The sequence below is a fragment of the Pseudoliparis swirei genome, chromosome 4 (genome assembly GCF_029220125.1).
Source record: "Pseudoliparis swirei isolate HS2019 ecotype Mariana Trench chromosome 4, NWPU_hadal_v1, whole genome shotgun sequence".
Classification (NCBI taxonomy): domain Eukaryota; kingdom Metazoa; phylum Chordata; class Actinopteri; order Perciformes; family Liparidae; genus Pseudoliparis; species Pseudoliparis swirei.
This window is the reverse complement of record NC_079391.1, coordinates 32,968,679-32,981,778: the sequence shown is the minus strand read 5'-3', so window position 1 is coordinate 32,981,778 and position 13,100 is coordinate 32,968,679. Positions and strand designations below refer to the sequence as shown.

Genomic DNA, 13,100 nt, shown 5'->3' with positions numbered 1-13,100 from the left:
ACTCAAAAAGTATTGAACCGAATCGCATGAAATTTGGTGGGATGATTGTTTATTATCCGGGGACCAATTGATTAGATTTTGGGATCGATCGGGTCAAAGGTCAAGGTCAAAGGTCATGAACAGGTCAAATCTTCTTGAATCACATGGAATTTGGTGGAATGATTGGTTATTATCCGGGGACCATTTGATTAGATTTTGGGATCAATCGGGTCAAAGGTCAAGGTCAAGGTCATGGAAAGGTCAAAATCTTTTTTTTAACCATAGCACGATACATTTTTGTCCAATTGGCATGCAACTAATGCCAAAATGTTCATAATTCAATGCCCAATCTTGTGATATGCGAAGGTATGCGCTCTACCGAGTGCCCATTCTAGTTGTTAATGTGTTGACCCTCTTCACCTGTCGTCTTCAACATGTGATTTATACACATTTATTAATAATAACTACATATTCTGAAGCTTTATGCAGAGGGGTTTGTTCACACAGCATACTACATTGTATTTTATTTATATGAAGAGATATTAAAATGCCCCTTGTGTAAAAACCTTTGATTCTCATGTGTCAACAAAATGAAACAAACATTTGAGGTTTTATCCAATATTCATTATATTCCATTCAAGAAATTAGCACACATTTAATAAGATGATGCCTCATTTGCATATTTAAACATCATATTTCAGACTACTTGTGATAGGAAAAAGAGTTGTCTTCGTGCCGATATAGTTAAAATTTGACATGTTTTTTTGTTTCGTTTACCAACCATATTCTGGAATGTAACTAATCTGTGCTTTCAGTTATACAACAAACAGCCCATGAGAGAGATATATATAATATAAAATACATATATATATAAAAGATATATATATATAATTATAAATATATTCATAAAATATATATAAATATATTTTAAAAAGATATATATAAAATATATTATATATGTATTTTATAAATATGTATATATATTTATATATTTTATAAATATCTGTAAAATATATATTTTTATAAATATATATAAAATACATTTTTATATATATAAAATATATATATTTTATAAATATATATATAAAAAATATATTTGTTATATATATATAAATATAAATATATATACATCTCATTTCCAGTAAAGTCTTTAGAGCGGTCCACTTCACAACAAACACTCGACCCACCAGGAGACTCCGGGGCCAGATGTGAGCGTGTAGCTTGAAATAGTCAAATTAAAGTTCAGCAGCTCAATATGAGCATGCCTTCATGCATGTGCATGTCAAATGATATGTGGGATGCCACTTTCTCTTTGCTTATCAGAGTTAAATCTCTATATTCATAATAAAATAAGTGAGAAAATACCAATAATACGAACTACAGTCAACCAATTCAACATTTAAAAAAACGCATCCTGGAAAACCGTTTTCCCCGTCATTGAAAACAACTCGGAGAATAAGCGGGAACAGTTATTGAATGGAATCAGCGCTCCCAAAACATTGTGAAAGGGGCGACATTGTATTATATTAATATTCCAAAGGGAGGAGGGGAACTAAAAGTCATGAGGCTAAGAAAGACCACAAACGCCTCTTAACATAAAACATACATATTTCTGTTTATAGAACTACTCCAGGCCCAAGCACGAGACATCGTGACCCTCACAAGGAAACAAAACAACATCAACATCTTAAACCTCGCGCCACAAAGCAGACCCTAAAGCATGCCTGGTGATCCACATCATAAGAACTATTATTAAAATAATAATGCACGTGAAGCTGCATCGGCAGGAGGGAGAAGTGGGGGGGGGGGCTTTGTGGTTTTCAGTGTCTGCAGCCGGCGTGACCTCTGACCCGGTTTCTATTTCCCATAAAACTTCTTGTTGAGCAGGAAGATGAGCAGGTTGACGTTGATGGTCGCTCTGTCGAAGAGCTTCATCACCGCCACGCCTTCGTACTGCAGCTGGAGGAGGTCCTGAGGGACGGAACAACAACAACATCCATTATCAGCAACAACAACAACAACGTGTCACTTGCTACCAGTGAAACCAACTGCATTCTCTCTCCTGACCACCAGGGGGCGACTCCTCTGGTTGTATAGAAGTCTATGATTCATGAGTTAAAGCTGCATTCTCTCTCCTGACCACCAGGGGGTGACTCCTCTGGTTGTATAGAAGTCTATGCTTCATGTGTTAAAGCTGCATTCTCTCTCCTGACCACCAGGGGGCGACTCCTCTGGTTGTATAGAAGTCTATGATTCATGAGTTAAAGCTGCATTCTCTCTCCTGACCACCAGGGGGCTCCTCTGTTTGTATATAAGTCTATATAGTGACTCTACTTCTCTTGATGTCTTCCCTCAGTAAACATTGTAAACATGAGTTTATGTCTGTCTCTAGTCTTCTTCTATACAGCATGATGTCATCATTTATACTTTAGGTCCGATCTCTTTGCCCGTTCATCACAATGGAACCAGAGCATCGTGCGTCGCGTTGCCGTGGGACCAGAGCCCCGTACCTGGTACTCCAGCTGGAGCGTCTCCAGGTGGACGCCCATGAATTTGGCTTTGACCTCGAACACGCCGACCGTCTCCGCCGGAGAAATCTCAAAGATGGCGTTCTTGAACCTGCGGAGAGAGAAACGTCGTCAAGGAGCCGATCGACGGGATGACCTTTAAATCGGCCGTTCGGTCGCGAGACACTCGTCCGACGCCTGGTCCAGAGCCTGTGGAGGCGGAGCCTGTGGAGGCGGAGCCTGTGGAGACTCACTGGTTGGGCTGCAGGTCCTCGATGGTGATCAGCACGCCCTTCTCGTGGAGGCGGGACGCCGTGTACTTCTGGGACACCTGCTTACTCTTCTTGGCCTTGTTGTCGCCCGGCTTCTTTGAGAGCCTGAGAGACGAGACGGGGGGCTCAGGAGCAGGAACCAAACACAACAACAACAACAACAACCTGTTTGCATTGGCCACAGCTTCATGATGAAAACACTTCTGACTCTCACACCCTGGTGGTTTGGATCCGGCTCCTGAGTTCTGGTCCCTGTGGGTTCTGGTCTACCATCAACCGGGCTCACTCACTTCATGTATGATGTTATTCTACTTTATTGTTGTTATTTCTATTGATCAATATACTGCATTTAAAAATGTGACGTACTTGTTATTGGGTGTTTATTTCATTAAACACCCATTTTATTGTGTTAAAATGGTAAGATTTCATTGTTTTGTTATTTTATTAAACACTTATATTTTTGTATTTAGGTTGTACACTGTTACGACTGTATTGTATTTAAAATGTAACATTTAATTTAATTGTTATTCCATCCAACTCTAATGCATTTAAAACTCCAAATTAAATTATATGATTATTTTCTTAAATCACTCACTTTATTTTTAAGTTATACATTTTTTTGCTCTTAGTGTATTTTTATTTCACAATGTTTTGCTCTTTTATTAAAGCTTATCATCTATTTCATTACTTATATTCATTGGCCTCAAATATTATTCACTAAAAAAGAGAATTAACCATGAACAACGAGTGATTTATGATGGAGAGAACTCCGGCACACGGTGGCGAGTCACACTGAGCCGTGACGCGTTGAGGCCGCGGGGTCAAAGGTCAAAGGTCACTCACTTGCCCTTGCTGGCCAGGTTGTCCATGCACGTCTTGATGTACTGGTTGTACGAGTCGATCTGGACGTTGAAGAAGTCGGTCTTGGAGTTCAGGGCGACGTTGGTCTGCTGCAGCCTCACCAGCTCGGCTTTCCGCCGCTGACGGTACCGCCGCTGGTTCCTGATGTCCTGCAACACACACACACATGTTTAGGTCAGAACACACACACACACACATGTTTAGGTCAGAACACACACACACGTTTAGGTCAGAACACACACACACACACACACACACGTTTAGGTCAGAACACACACACACACGTTTAGGTCAGAACACACACACACACGTTTAGGTCAGAACACACACACACGTTTAGGTCAGAACACACACACGTTTAGGACAGAACACACACACACACGTTTAGGTCAGAACACACACACACACATTTAGGACAGAACACACACACACACGTTTAGGTCAAAACACACACACACACACACGTTTAGGACAGAACACACACACACACGTTTAGGTCAGAACACACACACACGTTTAGGACAGAACACACACACGTTTAGGACAGAACACACACACACACGTTTAGGTCAGAACACACACACACGTTTAGGTCAGAACACACACACACACGTTTAGGTCAGAACACACACACGTTTAGGTCAGAACACACACACACACGTTTAGGTCAGAACACACACACACACGTTTAGGTCAGAACACACACACACGTTTAGGTCAGAACACACACACACACATTTAGGACAGAACACACACACACACGTTTAGGTCAGAACACACACACACACACACGTTTAGGACAGAACACACACACACGTTTAGGACAGAACACACACACACATTTAGGACAGAACACACACACACACGTTTAGGTCAGAACACACACACACGTTTAAGACAGAACACACACACACGTTTAGGTCAGAACACACACACACACGTTTAGGTCAGAACACACACACACGTTTAGGTCAGAACACACACACGTTTAGGTCAGAACACACACACACACGTTTAGGACAGAACACACACACACACGTTTAGGACAGAACACACACACACACGTTTAGGTCAGAACACACACACACACGTTTAGGTCAGAACACACACACACACATTTAGGACAGAACACACACACACACGTTTAGGACAGAACACACACACACGTTTAGGACAGAACACACACACACACACACACGTTTAGGTCAGAACACACACACACGTTTAGGACAGAACACACACACACGTTTAGGTCAGAACACACACACACGTTTAGGTCAGAACACACACACGTTTAGGACAGAACACACACACACACATTTAGGACAGAACACACACACACACGTTTAGGTCAGAACACACACACACACGTTTAGGACAGAACACACACACACACGTTTAGGTCAGAACACACACACACACGTTTAGGACAGAACACACACACACACGTTTAGGTCAGAACACACACACACACATTTAGGACAGAACACACACACACACACGTTTAGGTCAGAACACACACACACACATTTAGGACAGAACACACACACACACGTTTAGGACAGAACACACACACACGTTTAGGTCAGAACACACACACACACGTTTAGGTCAGAACACACACACACACATTTAGGACAGAACACACACACACACGTTTAGGACAGAACACACACACACACGTTTAGGTCAGAACACACACACACACACACGTTTAGGACAGAACACACACACACACGTTTAGGTCAGAACACACACACACGTTTAGGTCAGAACACACACACACACATTTAGGACAGAACACACACACACACGTTTAGGTCAGAACACACACACACACACGTTTAGGTCAGAACACACACACACACACGTTTAGGACAGAACACACACACGTTTAGGACAGAACACACACACACACGTTTAGGACAGAACACACACACTCACACACACGTTTAGGACAGAACACACACACACACACACACGTTTAGGTCAGAACACACACACACACACACACGTTTAGGACAGAACACACACACACACGTTTAGGACAGAACACACACACACGTTTAGGTCAGAACACACACACACACGTTTAGGTCAGAACACACACACACACGTTTAGGTCAGAACACACACACACGTTTAGGTCAGAACACACACACACACACACACGTTTAGGACAGAACACACACACACACGTTTAGGTCAGAACACACACACACACGTTTAGGTCAGAACACACACACACACACGTTTAGGTCAGAACACACACACACACGTTTAGGTCAGAACACACACACACACGTTTAGGTAGGAACACACACACACACGTTTAGGTCAGAACACACACACACACACACGTTTAGGTCAGAACACACACACACACGTTTAGGTCAGAACACACACACACGTTTAGGTAGGAACACACACACACGTTTAGGTCAGAACACACACACACACGTTTAGGTCAGAACACACACACACGTTTAGGTAGGAACACACACACACGTTTAGGTCAGAACACACACACACACGTTTAGGTCAGAACACACACACACGTTTAGATCAGAACACACACACACACGTTTAGGTCAGAACACACACACACGTTTAGGTAGGAACACACACACACGTTTAGGTCAGAACACACACACACACGTTTAGGTCAGAACACACACACACGTTTAGGTAGGAACACACACACACGTTTAGGTCAGAACACACACACACACGTTTAGGTCAGAACACACACACACACGTTTAGGTCAGAACACACACACACACGTTTAGGTCAGAACACACACACGTTTAGGACAGAACACACACACACACGTTTAGGTCAGAACACACACACACGTTTAGGTCAGAACACACACACACACGTTTAGGTCAGAACACACACACACACGTTTAGGTCAGAACACACACACACACACACACACGTTTAGGTCAGAACACACACACACACGTTTAGGTCAGAACACACACACACGTTTAGGACAGAACACACACACACGTTTAGGTCAGAACACACACACACGTTTAGGTCAGAACACACACACACGTTTAGATCAGAACACACACACACACGTTTAGGTCAGAACACACACACACGTTTAGGTCAGAACACACACACACACGTTTAGGTAGGAACACACACACACACGTTTAGGTCAGAACACACACACACACGTTTAGGTCAGAACACACACACACACGTTTAGGTCAGAACACACACACACGTTTAGGTCAGAACACACACACACGTTTAGGTCAGAACACACACACACACACACACGTTTAGGTCAGAACACACACACACACGTTTAGGTCAGAACACACACACACGTTTAGGTCAGAACACACACACACACGTTTAGGTCAGAACACACACACACACACACACACGTTTAGGTCAGAACACACACACACGTTTAGGTCAGAACACACACACACGTTTAGGTCAGAACACACACACACACGTTTAGGTCAGAACACACACACACGTTTAGGTCAGAACACACACACACGTTTAGGTAGGAACACACACACACACGTTTAGGTCAGAACACACACACACACGTTTAGGTCAGAACACACACACACGTTTAGGTCAGAACACACACACACACGTTTAGGTCAGAACACACACACACGTTTAGGTAGGAACACACACACACGTTTAGGTCAGAACACACACACACACGTTTAGGTCAGAACACACACACACGTTTAGGTCAGAACACACACACACACGTTAGGTCAGAACACACACACACGTTTAGAACACACAGAACACACACACACACGTTTAGGTCAGAACACACACACACACGTTTAGATCAGAACACACACACACACGTTTAGGACAGAACACACACACACACACACACACACACACACAGAGGCGTGCGAGGTGAGGACCCGTGGACCCGGACCTTGGCGATGTCGTTGATGAGGTCCTGGTACCGGTTCTCGGGCTGGACCTTGCCGAGCTCGGCCAGCCGCTGCAGGTTGCTCTTGATCTTGTCCTTCTTGCCCTGCAGCGTCAGGCCGTCGTCCACCGCGGGCGCCGCCTGCTTCATCTTCTCGGGGGTCTTGGCGTCCCGGACGGCCCGCCTCTGCATGGCCCGCTGGTACTCCACTTCCTGTGGGCAGCGAGGTGGACCAGAGTTAGTGATGCTGCTCAGCCCGCTCGGACAGGAAGTAGAGCGCCCGCTTCCTGTCCATGTGCCATTAAGGGATCCACCCCGGTCTTTGTGGTGCATGCTCTCTCCTGACCACCAGGGGGCGACTCCTCTGGTTGTGTAGAAGTCTATGCTTCATGTGTTAAAGCTGCATTCTCTCTCCTGACCACCAGGGGTGACTCCTCTGGTTGTATAGAAGTCTATGCTTCATGTGTTAAAGCTGCATTATCTCTCCTGACCACCAGGGGGAGACTCCTCTGGTTGTATAGAAGTCTATGCTTCATGTGTTAAAGCTGCATTCTCTCTCCTGACCACCAGGGGGCGACTCCTCTGGTTGTGTAGAAGTCTATGCTTCATGTGTTAAAGCTGCATTCTCTCTGCTGACCACCAGGGGGCGACTCCTCTGGTTGTATAGAAGTCTATGCTTCATGTGTTAAAGCTGCATTATCTCTCCTGACCACCAGGGGGAGACTCCTCTGGTTGTATAGAAGTCTATGCTTCATGTGTTAAAGCTGCATTCTCTCTCCTGACCACCAGGGGTGACTCCTCTGGTTGTATAGAAGTCTATGCTTCATGTGTTAAAGCGGCATTCTCTCTCCTGACCACCAGGGGGCGACTCCTCTGGTTGTATAGAAGTCTATGCTCCATGTGGTTTCTGACCTGCTGGGTCCCGGCCGTGTGGTCCAGGATCTCCGTCAGCGTGTCTCCGGGCTGGAACCGGATCACGTCCACGATGAGCCTCTTGGTGCTGAGAGGAAACAGGAAGTGGTTGAATACAAAGTCGCGGCGTGGAGCCAGCGGCGTGCGGCGCGACTCACTTGAGCAGCAGCGTGCGGGCATCCATCTCCACGTTGGCTTCGCCGGGGACGTCGAACTTGTTGGTGAGCGTGAGGGAAACCTCCGTCTTCCCCATCAGTTCCTTGTTGGGGTCGTTGGGGGGGAGGGGGTTCTCACCTGAGGGGGGGGGGGGCATGTTGGCTCTGCTTATGACTGCTCTCCAATAGATTAATCTAACACTTATATTTCTGATTAAATTTTCATCTAAAAATAAATGTATCGATTATTTAAAAAAAAAATTTATTATGAATATATAATATAAATATATAATATGAATATAACATTATTTATATATTCCCGATTATTTTAAAAAAAACTATCGAACAATTAGATTTCACATTAGTCAAATTATATAATATATTATTTTATATACTAATATATAATTTCTATATTCAAGATTAATATTAAATATATTATTTTATATACTAATATTATATAATATATTATTTTATATACTAATACTATATAATTTCTAGATTCAAGATTAAATATATTCTTTTAAATACTAATATTATATATTATTTTATACACTAATATTATACCATTTCTATATTCAAGATTAATATTAAATAATATATTATTTTATATACTAATATTATATAATATTATATATTATTTGATATATTAATATTATTTAATTTCTTTATTCAAGATTAATATTAACAATTCATTTCACCCCAAAAACTTTTCCGCCACATTTTTATTTAATCAAAGATAATAAATAGTTATTGGTCTATTTAAACGTCGTCTCTACACGATTGGTAGCTCCACCTGTCACTCACCGATGAGCGACTCCACCGTGGGAACCTCCCCCAGGTCCTCCAGCAGCTCGTGGATCGAGTCGTTGTGCTCAGGGGCGATGGCGTCCTGGTGGTCCAGCAGCAGCTGGAGGGGGGGGAGGGAATCCACGTTAGTCACATGACGGGGGGGTACACATGTGGACCAGAAGGATCCACGTTAGTCACATGACGGGGGGGTACACATGTGGACCAGAAGGATCCACGTTAGTCACATGACGGGGGGTACACATGTGGACCAGAAGGATCCATGTTGGTCACATGACGGGGGGTACACATGTGGACCAGAAGGATCCACGTTGGTCACATGATGGGGGGTACACATGTGGACCAGAAGGATCCATGTTGGTCACATGACGGGGGGTACACATGTGGACCAGAAGGATCCACGTTAGTCACATGACGGGGGGTACACATGTGGACCAGAAGGATCCATGTTGGTCACATGATGGGGGGTACACATGTGGATCAGAAGGATCCATGTTGGTCACATGACGGGGGGTACACATGTGGACCAGAAGGATCCACGTTGGTCACATGATGGGGGGTACACATGTGGACCAGAAGGATCCATGTTGGTCACATGATGGGGGGTACACATGTGGACCAGAAGGATCCATGTTGGTCACATGACGGGGGGTACACATGTGGACCAGAAGGATCCATGTTGGTCACATGATGGGGGGTACACATGTGGACCAGAAGGATCCATGTTGGTCACATGACGGGGGGTACACATGTGGACCAGAAGGATCCATGTTGGTCACATGACGGGGGGTACACATGTGGACCAGAAGGATCCATGTTGGTCACATGACGGGGGCCCGCATGTGGACCAGAAGGATCCATGTTGGTCACATGACGGGGGGTACACATGTGGACCAGAAGGATCCATGTTGGTCACATGACGGGGGGTACACATGTGGACCAGAAGGATCCATGTTGGTCACATGACGGGGGGTACACATGTGGACCAGAAGGATCCATGTTGGTCACATGACGGGGGGTACACATGTGGACCAGAAGGATCCATGTTGGTCACATGACGGGGGCCCGCATGTGGACCCGGTCTCACCGTGTGGGTGTTGATGATCTCCCCGATGGAGATGTAGATCACCGGCTTGGTGACGGTGACCAGGTCCGAGTACTGGTCCACGTTGAACTTGTCCTCCAGCGAGGGAACGTCGCACGCTGCCAGGAAGAAGCGCCTGGGACGGAAACAGGAAGTCAGACGGAGACGAAGAAGAAGAAGAGGAGGAGGAGGAGGAGGAGGCGCACCTGAACTTCTGGTGGGAGGCGCCCAGGTACTCGTTGATGGGGTTGAGGTGGGCGTTGTCGCCCAGGAACATCTTGTTGGAGGCGGCGTGCTGCAGCATCTTGGCCACGGAGCCCAGGTTGCGGCGCTGCTCCGTGGTCAGCTGGCCGCCCGCCGACACCTCGATGATGTCGAAGGCGTCGGGCGCCACGATGGCCGGGTTCATGTAGCGGTAGTACAGCAGGTTGCCCACGATCTGGACACAGAGAATTATTATTAATCAGAGAAATGTCTTTAGAGGTCAAGAGAGTCAAGATCTCTGGAAAGAAATGTTGCTGTTATATGTATATATATTATATGTATATGTATTTTATTATCAGTATGTATTATATATATATTATATGTATATGTTAAATGTATATATATTATATGTATATATTATACATATTATATGTATATATTATATATATTGTATGTATATATTATATGTATGTATAATATATATATACATATTATATATATATATATTGTATGTATATATTATATTATATGTATATATTATATGTATGTATAATATATATATATTATATATATATATTAGTGCTGTGAAAAATAACGCGTTAACTCAGTTAATCCAATTACAGGTTTAACTAGTTTTTTTTTTTTCCCGCATTTAACGCATGCGCAGAATGAGCTTCCAATCCGTCTGTTGTTGGTCGTCGGGACGAAAAAAAAGTCACTTGCAAGATGAGCTTCCAATACACCTTCAATCTGAACTCTGTCCGCTCTCATGCAGACGGTCTGTTCATCGGTAATGATCCTTCCGCAGGTTCACCTCCGGAAACCTTGTTACGACTTTTACTTCCTGTAGATCAGGGTCTCAACACGTCGATCGCGACCTGCCAGTCGATCGCGGCGTAGTGTTGGTAGATCGCATGACATTAAAGAGATTGGCCCGCCCCCTGACATGTTCTCTAGAGCACGTCTTTGTTCTTTTATTAAACTAAACGTCTGTTGTTGATCGTATCTCCACAGCAGCATGTCATTTCTGTTTCTACGCGTTGCGTTAACACTTATCGATCTCCGTCTGGCGCGCCACAGAGCTCCGTGCGCGCATCGACCGAGCAAAAAAAGTCACTTGTCAATCTGTCCACCTGTCCGGGCCGGTGAGGTTTCAGCTTTGCAGCGGTGTCCCCGCCGTCCCTTTCATCACGGCCCAGTTCATGAAGAAAACCCACACAGTCAGTTTGCCTCAGCAGCTGCTAGAGGAAGACTAGAGGCCTTTAGATTGTATCATGGTGGAGTTAATGGTTGACAAACAAGAGACAAATGCTCTGTTTAACCCTCCTGTTACCTTTACATTTACGAACATATTTTACCCTCGGGGTCAATTTGACCCCAGCAATTAAAACCTCCAGAAAATTATTAGAATTAATATTGCTTCCCAAGTTTAAGTGTGAGGTACTTTATGTTTGTTTGTTGACTACCTAAATAGCCCTTTAAATAAATAAAAAGTTGATATTTCTGATATGTTTGACACAGTGAAAAACAGCCTGGGGTCAAATTGACCCCAAAGAACACCGACATTAAACATTGAATGGGGTCAAATTGACCCGAAAGGTAACAGGAGGGTTAAACATTCTGTTTAGGATGAAGATGTATTAATGTTCCATATGGAAGAAAACTGCTAAATAACTGCTGAGTTGCAGCACCATTGTATAGAAGAATGTATAAATGTATATATCCGTCTTTTGTCATAAATCTCTATGTTCTCACAAAATATACCGAGAATATAGGTAATATGTGATTAATCATGATTAATCCACAAAAACCTGTGATTAATCCGATTAAAATTTTTAATCGTTTCACAGCCCTAATATATATATATATATATATATATTCTAAAGATTCTGACCTTGAGCAGCTCGTCCTCTGTAGCATCTGGAAACTTCTCATGCAGCGTGTCCTTCAGAACTTTGGAGACGAAACGCATCCCATAGCTGAAAAACATATTTAATGAAAAGAAAATATCATATCCACATGCACACAAACACACACACATAGTATACATACACATACAGTATATAAACACACACACAGTGTAAACAACAGTGCTACGTACGGGATCTTGTCCACAGACACGATGATGGCCGACAGGAACTTGTCTGTGATGCTCTTCATGTTCTTGATGGAGGCCTCCAGCCGGGTCCGCACCTCCTCGTGGGCCATGGCCTGCTCCGGGGTCACGTCGTAGGGCAGCTTGCTGAGGACCACAGGGCACAGGTTAACCTGCTATGGGAGCACTGGGAGGAACCACGGGGGCATATATATATATATATATATATATTTATGTGTATACCTGGCCTCCCCGGTCTGGTTCACCTATATATTTATATTTATGTGTA

At 43.9% G+C, this 13,100-nt stretch overlaps 1 protein-coding gene across 2 annotated transcripts in view; it reads right to left on the bottom strand.

The window, feature by feature from the left end:
* Window positions 1–581: 581 nt before the first annotated feature.
* Window positions 582–13,100, bottom strand: part of iqgap1 (IQ motif containing GTPase activating protein 1) — a 45,155-nt gene continuing 32,636 nt past the window's right edge. For both annotated transcript variants that reach the window (XM_056413237.1, XM_056413236.1), the window contains exons 26-37: window positions 12,818–12,958; window positions 12,611–12,695; window positions 10,719–10,951; window positions 10,516–10,648; window positions 9,426–9,528; window positions 8,625–8,760; window positions 8,467–8,554; window positions 7,558–7,767; window positions 3,602–3,768; window positions 2,741–2,863; window positions 2,490–2,598; window positions 582–1,950 (exon numbers count right to left, since the gene is read on the bottom strand). In XM_056413237.1, the coding sequence (XP_056269212.1) occupies window positions 1,837–1,950; window positions 2,490–2,598; window positions 2,741–2,863; window positions 3,602–3,768; window positions 7,558–7,767; window positions 8,467–8,554; window positions 8,625–8,760; window positions 9,426–9,528; window positions 10,516–10,648; window positions 10,719–10,951; window positions 12,611–12,695; window positions 12,818–12,958 (1,642 nt within the window). In that variant the 3' untranslated portion in view covers window positions 582–1,836. The remainder of the gene's footprint in view (window positions 1,951–2,489; window positions 2,599–2,740; window positions 2,864–3,601; window positions 3,769–7,557; window positions 7,768–8,466; window positions 8,555–8,624; window positions 8,761–9,425; window positions 9,529–10,515; window positions 10,649–10,718; window positions 10,952–12,610; window positions 12,696–12,817; window positions 12,959–13,100) is intronic.